This window comes from Triticum dicoccoides, chromosome 7A (genome assembly GCF_002162155.2).
Source record: "Triticum dicoccoides isolate Atlit2015 ecotype Zavitan chromosome 7A, WEW_v2.0, whole genome shotgun sequence".
Classification (NCBI taxonomy): domain Eukaryota; kingdom Viridiplantae; phylum Streptophyta; class Magnoliopsida; order Poales; family Poaceae; genus Triticum; species Triticum dicoccoides.
Window position 1 is genome coordinate 700141257 of NC_041392.1, and position 17219 is coordinate 700158475.

The 17219-nt window shown below is 48.1% G+C and overlaps 2 protein-coding genes and 1 long non-coding RNA gene across 4 annotated transcripts; 2 read left to right on the forward strand and 1 right to left on the reverse strand.

The window, feature by feature from the left end:
* Positions 1 to 545: 545 nt before the first annotated feature.
* On the reverse strand, positions 546 to 4117 carry LOC119333933 (TD and POZ domain-containing protein 1-like). Its single transcript, XM_037606645.1, has 2 exons — positions 3792 to 4117; positions 546 to 1440 (listed from the first exon to the last, which is right to left on the reverse strand). Exons 1-2 carry the CDS (start codon positions 4115 to 4117, stop codon positions 546 to 548), a joined length of 1221 nt encoding a protein of 406 aa, XP_037462542.1.
* A 3835-nt stretch (positions 4118 to 7952) lies between these two features.
* LOC119330043 lies at positions 7953 to 13499 on the forward strand. Of its 2 annotated transcripts, none has more exons than XM_037603149.1 (2): positions 7953 to 12893; positions 12971 to 13499. In XM_037603149.1, exon 1 carries the CDS (start codon positions 8352 to 8354, stop codon positions 11049 to 11051), a length of 2700 nt encoding a protein of 899 aa, XP_037459046.1. In that variant the 5' UTR covers positions 7953 to 8351; the 3' UTR covers positions 11052 to 12893; positions 12971 to 13499. The 2 variants fall into 2 exon arrangements, with proteins under 2 accessions (XP_037459046.1, XP_037459047.1); XM_037603150.1 differs by having other exon boundaries at positions 12974 to 13499.
* A 1421-nt stretch (positions 13500 to 14920) lies between these two features.
* On the forward strand, positions 14921 to 16406 carry LOC119332644. The gene is made up of 3 exons (XR_005161069.1): positions 14921 to 15525; positions 15998 to 16130; positions 16240 to 16406. It is a non-coding gene; the product is annotated as an uncharacterized LOC119332644 (long non-coding RNA).
* Positions 16407 to 17219: the final 813 nt, after the last annotated feature.

Consider the following 17219-nt stretch of genomic DNA (forward strand, 5'->3'; position numbering starts at 1 on the left):
TATTATTAACCAGCCGGTTGTGGCATCTTTTTTGGGCTAGTTTGTATATCTAGCCATCTGTAGCTCTGTGTGAGCTGCATTTTTCTTTTTCCTTTTTTGCTTAGCTGGAGACTGTGGAACCTTGTTGGCACTTTTTGCCTTTTTTTGGTTAATAAGATGGCCGTATGCATCGTTCTGATGCAGAGGCCGGGGAGACCCCCTTTTCGAGAAAAAACATGAGAGGTTTGCAACACAGCCGGCACCAAGGCGAGCCTACCTAGTGCAATCTTAGCTCGCTCCAGAAAGCTCCCAATTTGTAGCATCCAACCTCGCATGGAGTCAACGACATCACATAGAGGTTGGACTGCCTCATCGAGGCAAAAGAAAACCATGCCGAGGAGAGCATAGCATAGAAGCGCATACTGCATACACCGCAGCAGAGGCCGGCGGCAGCAGCGGCGAGAGATGGTCCGGAAGGAACTTTTTTTGGCGACGGCTAGGTTTTGCCTCTGTGTCGCGAGGGGGGTGACACAGGGAGCCCCGGTTTAACCCTGGGTTACATTTCTTTAGGTTGTTATATACTCCCGCGCTTCGACCAAGAGGGTCAGGAAACTCTGCATCAAATGGAGGTACTCACCAGACGTCGCGACCATCTTGAAATTGTCACCATCACCGAGGAAATCAAAGCACCGAGCTTTGAGTTTGGGGCAGACATGGTCCTCCGCGAGCTCCAACATTGAGACCACACTGTCTATGATGATACCGTTGCTGCATAGCTTGTCCTCACATATCATCTTCAGCTCCTCCATCCCATACCTATCAGCGGCTACAAGCAGATGCTGGTACTGTGCTATGGTGGACGCCAAATCAGCGGCTACAAGCAGACGCCTATCAACATGGCGACTACCATCATTTTTGCCAGCATGGGGTAGCGAACCATGATACATATAATGGAGCAAAGATCGGAAGGTGGAGGCCTCCATGTCTTGGATGGTGATCGAAGTCATCTTGCTTTCGGCCATTGGGCCATAGAGCTGCGCTCTTATGACGGGCGATCGGGTCGCGAGCACCAAGCGATGTGCGCTGAAGCTCTCCCGGCCGACGTCAATGGAAACATCGGTGAGGTCTTGTTTACCAAGCATGATGGTCAGATCATGACCCAGACCCGGCGGTGAAGCCGGAGGTGTCCAGTTTTTCTCCCAGCTGATGTCAGTGGAGCACAGCACCTCGAAGTAGTCATCCACCACACAGTTGGCCATGAGATCATCCCTCTCTACCAGCAGGATGTAAGCAGCTCCTTTTTCCGTGAACGCGGGGATAGGCGCGCTGTTGAATCCCACTGTCCGTGCGGAAGGCGCCGGTGAACCGGTTTTGTCGAGTAAAATCATGTGCGTGGACATCTTGGCAGCGCTTTCTATGACGGGGTACTCAGCCAACACATTGAGAACCAGGATGATGCCGCTTCCGTGAGAATACGCAACGCATTTGCATCCAGCCACGATGGTCGTGGCCAACCTCGGGCGGCACGAATCTTACCCGGAAAAGGAAGCGGTGGCTGTTTTTTGTGGGGATTGTGTGGCACGAACCTTTGGCCATGATTGAGTTCGACTGGGGAACCACCGGCAGCTGTAGGCGATCGGTGGCGACCAAACCTGTAATATGTTGAGAATTAGGGATCTGTCCCCGTGGGGTTTTAAGATCGGTTTTTCGCATGACATTATTTAATAGGGTATATTTTTTGTAAAGAAAAATATTTTATTCTTTTCTTTCTATATAAGATTTTGCACATTCGTAGAGTTTATGTTTCATTTTAGTTAGTTGTGAGAGTAGTATTGCTTAAGGTTTCTTTCAACTAGTTAATTTCCATCGAAGAAAGGCCATCATGGCTCTCTTGCATTATTTATAAGATTACATTGAAGAAAGGGGTTCATTGACCCAATATGATGTTTCCTATAATTAAAATGAAATGCATCTAAGTCTTGCATCATATGATTTACTTCACTTTGGAAGTGCTTTAATTCGGCCTTCCCATTTGATCATCAAAACTTAAGCATACTAGGGAATCACAGTGGTTTATTGAAACTTTAATGCTGATGCTTCTTTTCATCACGACGTGCTTAGGGGCATGATGGGGGCGGTTCTAAGGGATGACAAAGGCAGATTCATCGCTGGAGGGAATATGAAGATTGATTACTGCGCGGATGTTTTAATGGCAGAGGCCTTAGCTCTCAGATTTGGCCTAACACTAGCACAAAGGGCGGGGTGTAATCGCCCTATTATTAACTCGGACAACCTGGATGTGATCGATACCATGCAGGACGGAGGGCATTCGGCGGGGGCGGGGGCGGCAATTTTTGACGATTGTTTTCATTATGCATGCAATTTCGTTATTACTAGATTTGAACATTGTGTGGAGAAGCAAATAAAGTAGCGCATGAGCTCGCTAAATTAGCTAGATTTTCTTTGACTTTTGATTGCTTTGAGGAACCTTTAAATGAGATTGTAATGATTCTCAAAAAGGATGCATTGATTATTTCTAATGAATAAAGTTCGGTTTTATTTTAAAAAAAAGGAATCACAGTGGTCAACGGAAAGGTGGGCTGTGGGAGAGAAACTTTAGTGTTTCTTGCAACGTGCTTGTGGCATTACATGCATTTCTTTGCCACGGTAGACCCATAGTAAAGCTGAGGTGGGAGTCATCCGATTGGCCGGCTCGTGCTTGCACGGTCCTGTTGGAGCCTCCCGCTTGTCTCCACGCAAAAAAAAAAAAAAGGAGTCTCGCGCTGTTAGATGAGATCGGTTGATTGATTAACACCACATAGGCAGCAAAAAATAGTATCACTTTTTTTTTTGAGAATCTCACAAAGCTTTATTACTGAATCATAATGTTCATAGGTACAAAAAGAAGATCGCCGGGTTGTCCTAGCCAAGTGTGTCGGCCAAACCCTAAAGATAACGCATGCTTTGCGAGATTATGGGCCTCCGTATTGGAGGTCCTATACTCATGAGTAAACGAACATGAAATAAAGGTAGTTGCTCTAGTCTTGATTTCCTCGACAATGGCTCCAAATTCTGCTGAGCTTCCCTGTCTGATTGCATCTACCACCACCTTGCAATCGGAGGCAACAAGTAAATGGTTGATATAGAGATCTTCTGAAAGTGCTAATGCCTCCCGAACAGCTAGTGCTTCTAGCACTTGGGGGTTGTGCAGTCCTCTGAAAACGAGAGCTGACGCTCCCATGAACAAACCTCTCTCATCCCTGCAAACCACACCAACTGCGCCAAACGTACCTGGGCGTGACACGGCCGCGTCCACATTGAGTTTGTAGTAATCTGTTGGTGGTGGAATCCACGTACGGGGTCGTGGTACTGCTATCCCATGTGCTTCCTCCTTCTTCTTCTTCAAAAACTCTATGTCTGATAAGTAAGCTTTGATGAAGTTGTCAGTGGCAAACGGAGTCTGGTATATATCCTCATGTATAGCTTTCCGTCTTGCACTCCAAATCACCCATAAAGTAACAATCATCAACTGAAATTGCTCCGGTGGAAGAGAGTCATTCATGGCAAAGAGCCACAGTCGTGCGTCAGGTTCTGAGGTTGCCCACATGTGCTCGACCATCTCGGCTTCTGAAAGTGCCCACACACACCTAGACACATTACACTCCAGCAAAGAATGCCGCCAGCTATCCTGCCCTCCGCATAGGAAGCAAGCACTCGTAGTGGCCACATGACGATGGTTTAGGACATCTCCCGTAGGGAGTGAATGTTGCGCCAATCGCCAAGTGAAAAAGCGCAGTTTCGGTGGCACTGACATGTTCCATAGCGAGTTCCACCCCCTCATCTCATGTTCAGAGTTGGAAGGATCCTCCCTTTCCTCCAGCCATGCCTCGCGCCCAATCTTGATCTTGACAATCATCTTATAAGCTGATCGTACAGAAAAACGCCCCCTTGGATCATCATTCCATGCCCAGAAATCATCCACACGCCGTGTACAGAGCGGTATTTGCAAGATCGCCTCCACATCAATGGGTATGAACACCTGTCTAAGCAAGTCCTCTCGCCACGCAGCTCTAGTGTGGTCGATCAGATCAGAAACCAGTTGCGGTGGGTCAGCAACTAAGGAGGCCACCGGCTTCATCATTCCATCCCTTGGGATCCAACTATGTTGCCATATGTTCGTGGTAGTTCCATCACCAATACGCCGGATAGCTCCTTGGGTGATAATATCTCTCCCATCAAGTATAGATCGCCACACCTGAGAAGGATGTGGACCTAGTTGAGCTTCAAGGACTGTACATTGTGGAAAATATAATGCTTTAAGGATTTGTGCACTAAGAGAGGAGGGATCATTCAATAATCTCCAAATTTGCCGAGACAAAAGTGCCAAGTTGAAGATTTCTATATCCCGAAAGCCAAGTCCTCCCAAACTTTTCGGCCGGGTCATCAAATCCCAAGCTACCCAACATGGTTTCCTCTTGCCTCTCTTGCTCCCCCACCAAAATTGACGAATGAGTGACGTAATGCTTCCACAAAGGCCTCGAGGTAATCTGAAGCAAGACATCGAAAAAACTGGTAAAGCTTGAGCCACAGATTTTATGAGAACCTCCTTTCCTGCCACTGATAAAAGTTTCTCCATTCATCCCTTTATCCTTTCCCAAACTCTGTCTCGTAAATATTTGAAGGTGCCATTTTTGGACTGTCCAACATCGGTCGGCAGACCCAAATACTTTTCACTCAAAGACTCATTCTGCACATTAAGTATATTCTTTATCTCCACCCTAAGGGTCTCCGGGCATCCCTTACTGAAAAATATGGACGATTTATCATAGTTTACCCTTTGGCCCGAAGCCAAGCAATATGCATCAAGTAGGTTTGAAACCTCATTTGCCCCCTGGACACTAGACTTGAAAAGCAGCAGGCTGTCATCTGCAAACAAAAGGTGGTTCACTACCGGAGCCGTGGGCGCCACCTTTATGCCACCGAGCACTAATGACTGAGAACTGTGTTTTAAAAGGCACGAAAGGCCCTCCGCTGCAATCAAGAATAAGTAAGGGGAAATAGGATCTCCCTGCCTGATACCCCTGGAAGGTGAGAAGCTCTCTAATCTTTCTCCATTAAACAAGACCGAGAATGAAACAGAAGTGATCATGCTCATAACTGTATGGATCCAATCTGGTGCAAAGCCAAGCTTAACCATAATTGCCTTTAGATAAGGCCACTCTAGTCTGTCATATGCCTTCATCATATCAAGCTTAAGTGCACAAAAGCTATTTGTCTTGGATCTGTTTCTCTTCATGAAGTGCAAACATTCATACGCACAAATAATATTATCCGTGATCAACCTCCCGGGAACAAAGGCTGATTGCTCCTTTGAGATAATATCTGGCAATATCAACTTCAATCTATTCGACACCACTTTAGAAGCTATTTTATAAATCACATTGCAAAGGCTGATAGGCCTAAACTGGGTAAGTAGAGTGGGATTTTGTACCTTGGGTATCAACACGAGTACCGTATCATTAATGCTTGCAGCAGTCTCCTCTCCACGGACGATCCGAAGCACCACTTTAGTTACTTCATCCCCACAAATGTCCCAGTGGCGCTGATAGAAGTGTGCAGGAAAACCATCTGGCCCCGGTGCCTTCGTAGGAAACATCTGAAACAGGGCCTGCTTTACTTCCTCATTTGTGTAAGGAGCGCAAAGCGAAGCATTCATCTCTGGTGTCACTTTCCGAGGCACATGTTGTAATACATCATCTACCCCCTGTACACCTTCCATCGTGTACAAGGTTTTATAGAAATCTGTCACAAGTTGTTTCATCTCAGCCTTGTCCTCTACTCTTATACCCAGCGCATTGTGTAGAGCTCGAATCATATTCTTCCGACGCCGCATATTTGCTCTCATGTGAAAAAAAATTGTGTTGCGATCACCCGCAGTCAGCCACTGTATGCGCGATCTTTGTCTCCACATTAACTGCTCCCTATGATAGAGCTCAACCAGTCGTTCATTCAACTTTTGCTCAAGGTGATTTGGAGCAGTCCTAGACGGAACACTCCGAAGCCTCTCTAGCTCCGCTTTTGCCTTCTTGATCTCCTTCCTAACACTTCCAAAAGTTGCATCCTCCCATGCCGAGAGGTTCTTTGACAGAAGCTCCAATTTTCTGCGAATCCCCTCAACTCCTTGATCCGCTTGCAGTTCGCTCCATCCTGAGCTGATAGTGTCACGCCATGATTCATGTGACTCCCACATCACTTCGTACCGGAAGCTCGGTTTAGGGCGTGGTAAAACCTCTTCAAACTGTACGAGTATTGGTCCATGATCCGAGGACGCCGAAGTTAAGTTTGTAACCTTGGCCATAGGGAAAAGCGCCGCCCAATCAGCTGTGGCCATCGCTCTGTCAAGCCTCACGCGGGTGTAGGATCCCCCGGTCACTTTTTTCTCAAAGGTCCAAAATCTGCCATGATAGCCCAAGTCCATCAACATGCAAACGTGAACCGCATCCCGGAAACCTTGTATTTGTGCATTACTCCGATTAGCAGCTCCCTCATGTTCATCCGGACGTAAAACTTCGTTAAAATCGCCCAAACACAGCCAAGGGAGGTTGCTAAAAGACGCCAACCCCTTTAGGAGATCCCATGTTTGGTGTCTCAGTTGTGTCTGGGCCTCGCCATACACGCATGTCAACCTCCATGGGTCTTTCCCTTCCTCTACCACCTTTGCATCAATATGATAAACAGAATCACCCAAGATCTCAACATTTATTGTATTATTCCAAAAAATCCCTATTCCTCCACTTCTTCCTTGACTATCTATCGCATAGGCATTATCATAGCCCAAAGTGTTTATAAGGCTTTGTTCTAATAGAACGAAGGCCCGTTAGCCAGGGACAAACTGGAACCTACCACATTTCATGCTTCAACCAACATTTCCAGAGGTCGGTTCCACTTGGCTATGTCCATGCTCGCGCAAATGTTGACTTTCTCTAATCTGATGGTCGGTTCCACTTGGCTATGTCCAGAATGTTACTTTCTCTACTATCCATCCAGGCGCACCCAGCGACCAGCGTCACTTTCGTTGGTTCGCCGACGCATTCTGGCAACAAAAATACTTGTAAATATTTGTTTCCCTCTTCCATTCCTGCTCGCTATAATCTCTACTCCTAATGGACGAGTTGGTTGAATAGTCCCATCACTTTCGTCTGGTTTTTTTCGTCTAGTTTTTTTTCATCTCACCTCCCACCACCCCTCTCACGATTAATTTTTCCTTCTTCACACTTAAAACCGAATCACGTCTGATACTCCTTCCATTTATTCGTGCTTGCTTTGGTAGGTGTTGATTCAATTCAATCATATAAATATTTGGTAATTAAGAATTTAAAAATAATACCATATACATGAGATCACCTTCCAAACAGATCACCTCCCTCTTTGATTTATTTTTCCCACCCATCCCCTTCCATACTTACGTCGTTCGTTTATTCGCAGCCCCCACCATCGATACGGTTCGTTCGTCCTCTCCACCTCCCACGTACGCGGTCCTACCTCGCCAACGATTTTTTTTCATTCCCACAAAGAATTGGTGGATAAATAATCTCTACTCCTAAACAGGGAGTCCATTGTCATTTCATCTCGTTAGGCTCGCCCATCGAACGCTACCATCCCATTGATTTTTTTTCATCTCCGCCGCAAAACCGATGGGCAAATAACCAGGAAAAAAACACCACCAAAAAACCCATCAATCCTTGGCCACACTTTCCTTTCACATCACGTTCACACACAATCACAATTTTTCTAATCTATCTAATAATCAATCTATATTCAATAATCCCTCCTTCCACAGCATGTTCAGAACTTTCATCAATTTATCTATTCAATTATTCCATATACTTCCCCCGCAAAAAAATTATATATTCCATATACAACCCGGTTCATAAACCCCACGATCCCATGTCTCCCTCCTTGTTAGCAACCCTGGCACCAGTGGGCCACCGTCCCAGCCAACTACTGGTCCTGACAATATGGAAGCCCAAGGCCCGGTGAGAAGAACCCGAAGGCCCAACCAGAGAGTGATGGGCGGCCCGTGGGTAAACGCAGCCCGAGCATATCAGGAAGCGAGGGGTGAGGAGACAGGGGCATCGAAGGTCGATCAGAACGGCGGCGGCGGCGGCTACATAGAACCCTAATTCCCCTTTACCCCTGTCTCAAATTCAGCACAGTTGTGCTTGTAAGGAGTGAATTCTTGTATCCATTCACAATATGATCGTGAGACTAGCGTGCTGTTAACACTTGGTACTCAGAGCCAGCAGGCGCCCAATTTCGCTTCCGTCCTGGCGGCGTCCATCATCGAGACGCGGCAGCAGCGAGCAGAGAGGATGCAGAAGGACTTGGAACCCGTCACCAAGGGCGACCTCAAGGAATTCTTCAAGGAATTGCGAGCGGAGTGGAGGGAGGACATCAAGTCCTCAATCGCTGCCGAGTTCTCCTCCTGGAAGCCTGCGATCGACTCCCAGATCACCGATCTGCAGGAGGCGGTCGATCTTCTCAAGAAGCAACATACCGGCGGCAAGAGCTCCGCCGTCGGGGAGGCGTCAGCGACAGATCACCTCGATCTGTCGGCGCGGAAGAGCAATTCATCTTCAGACGGACCTCCGGCGCGCGAATCTCCTCGGGCCGATGGCCACGGCACCGCTCCTTCTCCACGGACGGCGGTCGAAGGGCTTTCCATCACCCCGTCGGCCCCTCCGGCCAACGGTACGGTCGATCTCCTACTTCAGTTACCGTCTGCAGCCCCTGTTCAATTACCTGCTGTAGCCCCTACTATGTCTCTGACGGGAGGTTCAGGAAATTTTGCCCAATTTCTTGCTTCCAATGCTCCCAGTCCACCATCTATGCCGTTTCCTTTGTTCGATGGTGAGAATCCACTGCTGTGGAAGGATCTTTGTGAGCAATATTTTGCCATATATGGGATTCCAGAGTCCGTTTCGGTCCAAATGGCTACCTTGAATTTTTCCTCTACTACAGCTGTTTGGTTACAGTCAGTTAGAAAGAAAGTCTTAGGCCTGAATTGGGAGGGCTTCTGTAATGTTTTGGCAACCCGTTTCGGTCGCGATCGCCATCAGCTGTTGATCCGGCACTTTTTTGCAATTAAGCAGTCTAGTACAGTACAGGATTACATTGAGAGATTTGAACATTTGATGAATCAACTGTTGTCTTATTCTGACGAAATTCATCCGTTCTATTTTTTGACACGCTTCATTGGTGGATTGCGGGTGGATTTGAGAGCTGCGGTCATGGTCCAGCGGCCCTCTGATTTGGACACGGCGTGTGCTCTCGCCTTGGTCCAGGAGGAGGTGCACGACGGAGTGCGACCAGAGCACATCCGTTCACCGGAGCCAGTGTACCGAACGGCGGCACACCTTCCTCTACAGGCGGTCCCTCTTCATCAATCACGCCCTCCTGCAACACGAGCTGCGGCTGACCGTCGCGGCGTCGATGCAGCGCGTGCGGCTCCTGCTGACCCCCCGCGCCAAGTGGCTCCGGAGGCAAATTCCCTCAATACACCGCGTGCATACCGAAGGGCCAGAGGATTATGTTTCAAGTGTGACGAGCGATGGGGGCGTGATCACACTTGCCCAGCTACCATCGAGATGCATGTATTAGAGGAACTCATGGATTTCATGGGTGTTACACCAACTGAAGATAGTCAGGCCAGTGAAGTTTCTGATGCATTTGACGACACTGTGTTTGCGATTTCTCTTCAGGCATTCAACGGGAACGAGTCTTCCAAATTGCTGCAATTCAGCGCTCAGATTCAGGGGCGCGATGTGGAAGTCCTCGTGGATTCGGGCAGTTCAGCTTCATTCATTAATGCTAGGCATGTGGAAGGACTCCAAGGGATTCAGTCTATGACCAAAACAGCCCGCGTGAAGGTTGCCAACGGGGCTGAATTACAGTGCACATCAGAAATCCCCAACTGCTCGTGGGAAGTCCAGAACCACCAGTTCTCCACATCATTTAAAGTTTTGCCATTGGGAGGTTTTGATGTTATTGTGGGTATGGATTGGTTGGAAGCAATTAACCCGGACATTGATTGGGTTCAGAAAACTGTGACGATCTGTTCTTCTTCCGAAGTGATTCAATTGCAGGGACATCAATTCTCAGATAGCGTTTGCCCACAGATTTCTGCCATGGAATTGCAGCAACTTTGCACTCAAGGTGAGGTTGAGCATGTCGTGTACCTGTGCCGCATACCCCACGACAGCAAACCAGTTGAGGCAGTTACAACAAATGCCCTAGTACCCGAGGAAATTCAGCAAGTGTTGCGGGATTATTCAGATGTGTTTGCTGAACCACAAGGCCTCCCCCCTCGCAGGGCTTGCGATCACCACATTCCCCTATTACCAGGTGCCCAGCCGATCAGCATGCGTCCCTATCGTCACTCACCAGAAACCAAAGACGAAATTGAGCGGCAAGTTGAAGAGCTCTTGGCAGCCGGCATTATTCAACATTCAGTCGGTCCATTTGCCTCCCCTGCTATTTTGGTGCGCAAGAAGGATGGCCAGTGGCGCTTATGTATCGATTACCGACGGCTCAATGCTTTGACAGTGACACCAAAATTTCATTTGCCGGTGATCGACGAGTTGCTTGATGAATTGTCTGAGGCAAGCTGGTTCTCAAAACTGGATCTCCGTGCCGGATACCATCAAATACGCCTTGCCGAGGGTGAAGAATACAAAACGGCATTTCAAACGCACTCCGGCCACTACAAGTACAAGGTGCTTCCGTTTGGAGTCGCGGGTGGCCCAGCAACATTCCAAGGCGCCATGAATCATACATTGAAGCCGGTTGCTTGCGTGTGTGCTCTTATGTTTTTTGACGACATCTTGGTGTTCTCCAAGTCTTTCTCTGACCATGTCCAACACCTCATGCAAGTACTGCAACTGTTACAAGCTGATCAATGGCAAATCAAAATGTCCAAGTGTTCGTTTGCACAGCGGGAGTTATCCTATTTGGGGTTTGTCATTGGAGAGCAAGGGGTCTCGACTGAACCAGACAAAATTGTGCGCGTTTAGCATTGGCCGTTGCCACACTCAGTCAAACAACTCCGGCAATTCTTGGGCCTTCCCGGATACTATCGGAAATTTGTCCGTCATTACGGCATTATTGCTAAACCGCTGACCCATTTGCTGAAAAAGAATGTTCCTTTTGTGTGGACTAGCGAGTGTACATCAGCATTCGAAGCCTTGAAGCAAGAATTGGTTACAGCTCCCGTCCTAGCCTTGCCGGATTTTCGTAAACAGTTCACCATCGAGACAGACGCAAGCGATTATGGTGTTGGGGCAGTTTGCAATAAGACGGGCACCCATTGGCCTTCTTGAGCAAGCCTTTGGGACCGCGCAACAAGGGGCTTTCCACTTATGAAAAAGAACTTTTGGCAATCCTGTTGGCTGTTGAACACTGGCGGCAATATCTGCAATCTGCTGAGTTTGTGATCAAGACAGATCAGCACAGCCTGGTACACCTCGAAGATCAGCGTCTGCACACCCCATGGCAGCAGAAAGCGTTCACTAAGCTCTTGGGGTTACGCTACCGTTTGTGTTATCGCAGGGGAGCTGACAATAGCGCGGCGGACGCACTCTCACGTCGGCCGATCTCAGAAACTGATGACCTTTATGCTATATCCCTCTGCCAGCCAGAATGGCTTGATGAAGTACGCCAAGGTTATACACAGGACCCATTTACTAAGAAGATCATTGATGATTTGCAGTCTGACCCACATTCGCACCGACACTTTGCGCTTGCGGAGGGATTGCTACGCTACCAGGGCCGAGTGTGGATTGATCGTAACCTTCCCATGCAGCAACAACTATTGCTCGATGGTCATCAGTCTGCCATCGGTGGTCACTCTGGGGCTCCGGCTACGTATCAGCGCTTGAAGGCTGTGTGCGCGTGGCCTCGCATGAAGCGTGTGGTTACGAAATTTGTCCAGGCCTGCGCCGTGTGTCAACAAGCCAAACCAGAACGGTGCAAATATCCAGGTCTGCTCGAACCTCTTCCTGTACCAGTCCGTGCTTGGCAGATGGTCTCGATGGATTTTATTGAAGGCTTGCCCCAGTCCGGACGATACAACTGCATATTAGTTGTTGTTGACAAGTTTTCCAAATACAGCCATTTTTTACCTCTGGCTCACCCATTCTCAGCGCCTCAAGTGGCAAGCACTTACATTGATCAGGTCTACCGATTGCATGGTCTTCCTGACTCCATTATATCTGACCGAGATCCTGTTTTCACAAGCAAATTTTGGCAGGAGCTTTTCCGTCGGTCTAATACCACACTGAGAATGAGCACACCCTACCATCCAGCCACAGATGGTCAAACAAAGCGTGTGAATCAATGTTTGGAGACATTCTTACGCTGCTTTGTCCACTCATGCCCCCAGAAATGGAGTTCATGGTTGGCTTTGGCGGAGTATTGGTTTAATACCAGCTGGCATAGTGCGCATGGCAAGTCCCCGTTCTTTGTGCTATACGGCCATGACCCGCGACATTGGGGGATTGAAGCAGCTTCAGCCAGCCCAGTCACCGATCTCAACACTTGGCTTTCTGAACGTGTGGAAATGACTGCTCTTATCCGTCAACACTTGTTACGGGCGCAGATGCGGATGAAGCACCAAGCTGATAAAGGGCGGTCTGAAAGAATTCTTACGTTTGGCGATTCTGTGTACATCAAGCTCCAACCTTATGTGCAGAGCTCTATTGCTCGCCGTGCTTGCCATAAGTTATCCTTCCGGTACTTTGGCCCTTTCCTCATCCAAGAGCGCGTTGTTCAGGTTGCATACAGAGTGGCATTGCCGGAGACCTCTCAGATTCATCCGGTGTTCCACGTATCCCAGCTGCGAAAAGCTTTGAAGCCAGGTGTGTCCATCTCCCCAGTTTTGCCACATGATTCTAATCAATTTGCTATTTCTATTGAAATTCTCGACAACCATCAGAAGACCAAAGCGAATCGAGTGGTGGACCAAGTCTTGGTACGATGGTCAGGTGATGGTCTTGATTCTACCTGGGAAGACCGTGACGAGCTTCGGTCGCGGTTCCCCTGTGCAGCGGCTTGGGGTCAAGCCACAACTCGAGGAGGGGAGGGTGTTAGCAACCCTGGCACCAGTGGGCCACCGTCCCAGCCAACTACTGGTCCTGACAATATGGAAGCCCAAGGCCCGGTGAGAAGAACCCGAAGGCCCAACCAGAGAGTGACGGGTGGCCCGTGGGTAAACGCAGCCCGAGCATATCAGGAAGCGAGGGGTGAGGAGACAGGGGCATCGAAGGTCGATCAGAACGGCGGCGGCGGCGGCTACATAGAACCCTAATTCCCCTTTACCCCTGTCTCAAATTCAGCACAGTTGTGCTTGTAAGGAGTGAATTCTTGTATCCATTCACCATATGATCGTGAGACTAGCGTGCTGTTAACACTCCTAGCCCTAAGGGCATCTTCAATGGTGAATGCTTGTTGAGGCGCTTACACTATGGAAAAAAAGTATTTTTTGCCTAGCGCCTGTGTAGGAGTCCATCCCTCCAACGCTAGTAGCAATCTGTAGATGCCTCGTGATTAAAGAAACACGAAAAAGAAAACAGAAGCGTCCGTTGTCCACAACGCTGGTAATGAAGCGCCCACGTTGAAAACTGAAGCAGGCTCTTAGGAATCGACGTGTTTTGTAGCGTCTAGGATAGCGCCGCCGCCTAGTTACTTTGCATCGAGCGGGAAAAAACGCTGGAGCGCTCGACGCTTTGCGCGGCATCGACGCAAGCGAGATTCCCCGTCTCGGGTGGGAATCGGGCATAACGACCAGGAAATCGACCCTGGCGTCGATCGTTAGCGTCCGCGTTGTAAATGCCCTAACAAACGACAGGGCTAGCGCCGCCGCCCCTTCGTTCTCTTCCCCAGGCTGCCTCACCTTCGTTCTCTTCCCCGACGCCTGAAGCCATGAGCGCCGCCGCGTCATCAAACCTTCAAAACTGCTCCATCTTGCGATGATCAGGGGCTGTCCACGGATACCAACTCTGCGGCGAATTCCTATTTGAATTTGTACCAGCTAGGCCCCGACGACTGCGCCCACAGCGTCCCGACACAAAGTTCAAGATCAAGGTCTCACCCTTTTCTCTTCTTTCCCTGCTTCTATTTTGTTCTAACCCCTCTCTTCAATCTCCTTCCATGGATCTTGCCTCTCACTGACCCCACGATCAGCAATTCAAGTCAATCGTCCGATCTGGATGGAGCATGGTCGACAGAGGAGATGAAGATGCACGCCGTGTCGCCGCCTATAGACGTGTCCGTCGCTGTCCTCCTTGCACTCCAACGTACGCCGGCCTCACCACCACCGGTGACCTCCCTCCACTCCATGTTGCAATGCGCCCCTGGCTTTAGTCCACCCCATGGAGGTGTGCCGACATGCTCGTGAGATGAGAGAGAGGAGGATGCACCCTTGCCCCTAGACGTGATTCGCCGCCACCCCTCTAGCGCCTGACGTTTTGACGAGGGAGACCCGGCAGGCACGCGTGGGCAGCGAGCGAGCGTCAGGAGAACCGCCGAGGAGGATTCCATAGAGTAGCAGCACACGCCGTGTGCCCCTCTCGCGCCCGCGTCCATGCAGATGCGGATGCTGGTAGTCGTGCCGTCGCCTCTTTGGCCGCTGCTCTGCTTCCTCTCTCTCTCTCTCTCTCTCTCTCTATCTATCTACCTCTATCTCTATCTCTCTCTCTCTCTCTCTCAGCCATTCCATGTTGTTGCTTCCTTTGGAACCCTATCTTGGACAATGGCAAAAGGTTCACGTCGCTGCTCGCAGGCTGTATGGCCCAATGCGTGAACTTATTTGCTCAAGTTCTTGCTGCTTCGTCTCATTTATATAACACAGATTATCTATTTTAATGTAGAGCAGGATCAACTGGCCAACATGTGCGACGGCGGGCATGCGCTTGTGTGTTCCCGAGGTCAGGAGCCGAGGAGGACAGTGGCTGCACATCTACGGTTCTGGCTGGCAAAGCATGGCTGCACCGTTATCGAGCACACAGATGGGCATGCGTCCACTGCCGGCGCCAGGCGGTGGCCGACACTAGCTTGGCGTGGCAGTTCATCTGTTGCCCATGCGTGTCAGGTTTGTTGCTCGCTCGTATTAATTATTTCATTCCATCATGTAAATACGGCCAACCTGTATAATCAAAATGCCCGCTTTGCTCATTACATAATTTTTCTTAGGGAATAACGCACTAAACGAAACATGCTTTATGCAAAAAAGAGAGCAAATGAGGGCCAGATAGATAAACCTTTTTTTCAAAAAAAGAGAGCAAATGAGGGCCAAATGGCCAAATCAGGTGGGATGGGTGTTTGCGTCGAACGTGAGGGTCTGGCCGTTTGCGTGGAACAGGTGAGAGAGGGGGAGTGCATCCACAAGTGCAGGCTCAACAAGCACCATGTACCAGCACAACTATCGTCATTATGAGCACCTCAATGTTATCAACATCCAGAGTCCTTCAAACAGGCATGTGCATATTCTTGGTAAGCAGACACATGAAATCTTTATAACCGTTATTTTTTCAATGAACAAGTGCTTTGTGACGTATGCAAGTTGCTTGACAAAAGTTCATGATGGAACATGCTTCTTCATATGTCGTTTAAAATTGGAGCATTCCTTCAAGTGAGGATTTTATAGGATTTTACATGTTTATTTGGCCATCATGGCAACAAGGAAATAAAGATTACACGAGAACTTTGTAAGTTGCAGATGTTTAATTGCAAAATTAAGGAGATTGGAGAATGTCGTATAATCGTTTTGTGATGTTATCACTTCACATTTGTGCATATCCTACCTAAAATGATATGGTTTCAATGTAGTGTTAAATTCCGGTGAACTATATCTCTACCCCATGGATGTTGCCTGCCCCTTTGTTGCAAACACAAAGTTGCATGAGACCAAGTCGATTAGTTATACTTTCTTACTGACCGATTGGTGTGGATCAAACATGGACAGGAAATTTGGAGTTGGAGATGGAGGAAAGGGAAAGAGAAGAGACGAAAGAGGACTTATTTTATTGGATTCACGTCCCTTTGGTTCCTTCTTGCTGCAAGGGTAGATCTCGGTTGATTGCCACACCCAGTAGTAGGTCAGATGCTCATTTCAAATTCTATATGAGTAATTTGGTTCATAATTTGGTTGTGGCACCCACATGAAACTTGTAGATAATCTCCTGCTGATATTCATACTACTCTCAGTTGCTTGATTTGGTGAAGTACATTAAGATTTACAGTATCTTGGTGAGGGCCAGCTGGAACATGCTGGCGAATAACGCATTTTAGGTTGCTGGGACATGTCTTTGGCCTCCCCTTACTTAACTCTGCATCTGGTTTGTAACATGAGATATTCTCTCCTTCTTTTAGGGTCCTGGGAGGAGCGACACTGCCTGTGCGTGGTGGACGATTCCCTGTGAGGGGATTATGGTTTTTTTGCTTGCCTGTTCCCAAAGAGATGATTTTTCTTCGTTTTTGGTTTTGGATACTGAATTTAGGATAGCAGGAACAATGTTACTGCCAGACCGGTAGGAGTTGGACATACTTGATGAAGCTTTTTGCTGATTGCAAATTAGGTATTTGCAAATGAGTAGTGAACACTCTGTGTTGTTGTTCCAGAAAAGTAAGTATCAGCAGTTTATGTGACATTTCATGTCCGCTCCATGAAGCATTGTATGCACACAGTATATTGATGATTTTATTTTACCTTCATATCTGCTTAATTTTCTTACCAAACACAAAAGCTTTGTGTCTTGATCGACGTGTTGATAGAAGCGAACATAATTCCTGAGAGAAGCCTAATACTCTGAATTTGTGTTCCTTTATTGTCCGAGCTTTACATTTCCTAGGAAAGTATTATGTAAATCATACATTGATCATGGTTCTTAATGGTTGTCTATTTTCTTGGATCTTTAGAAGAAGGGCCATTTGCATTTCTATCCCTAACTCGAACCACCTACTCAGGTTTACCCCTAATTTCGAAGCATGCTCAAATTTGCCCCTCTGCCGTTAAGTGACGTTATAGAAATGCCTTTCCGTTCTGTTTCCATCCGGTAAAATGGGTTTGACCATCTACACGACGTTTTTTTTGGACAATTTGCCCCTACCCGTTAAGTGTCACATAAATGCGGGACCCACTCAAAAAATAAAATAAAAGGAAAAACACTTTCTCTCACACACTTACA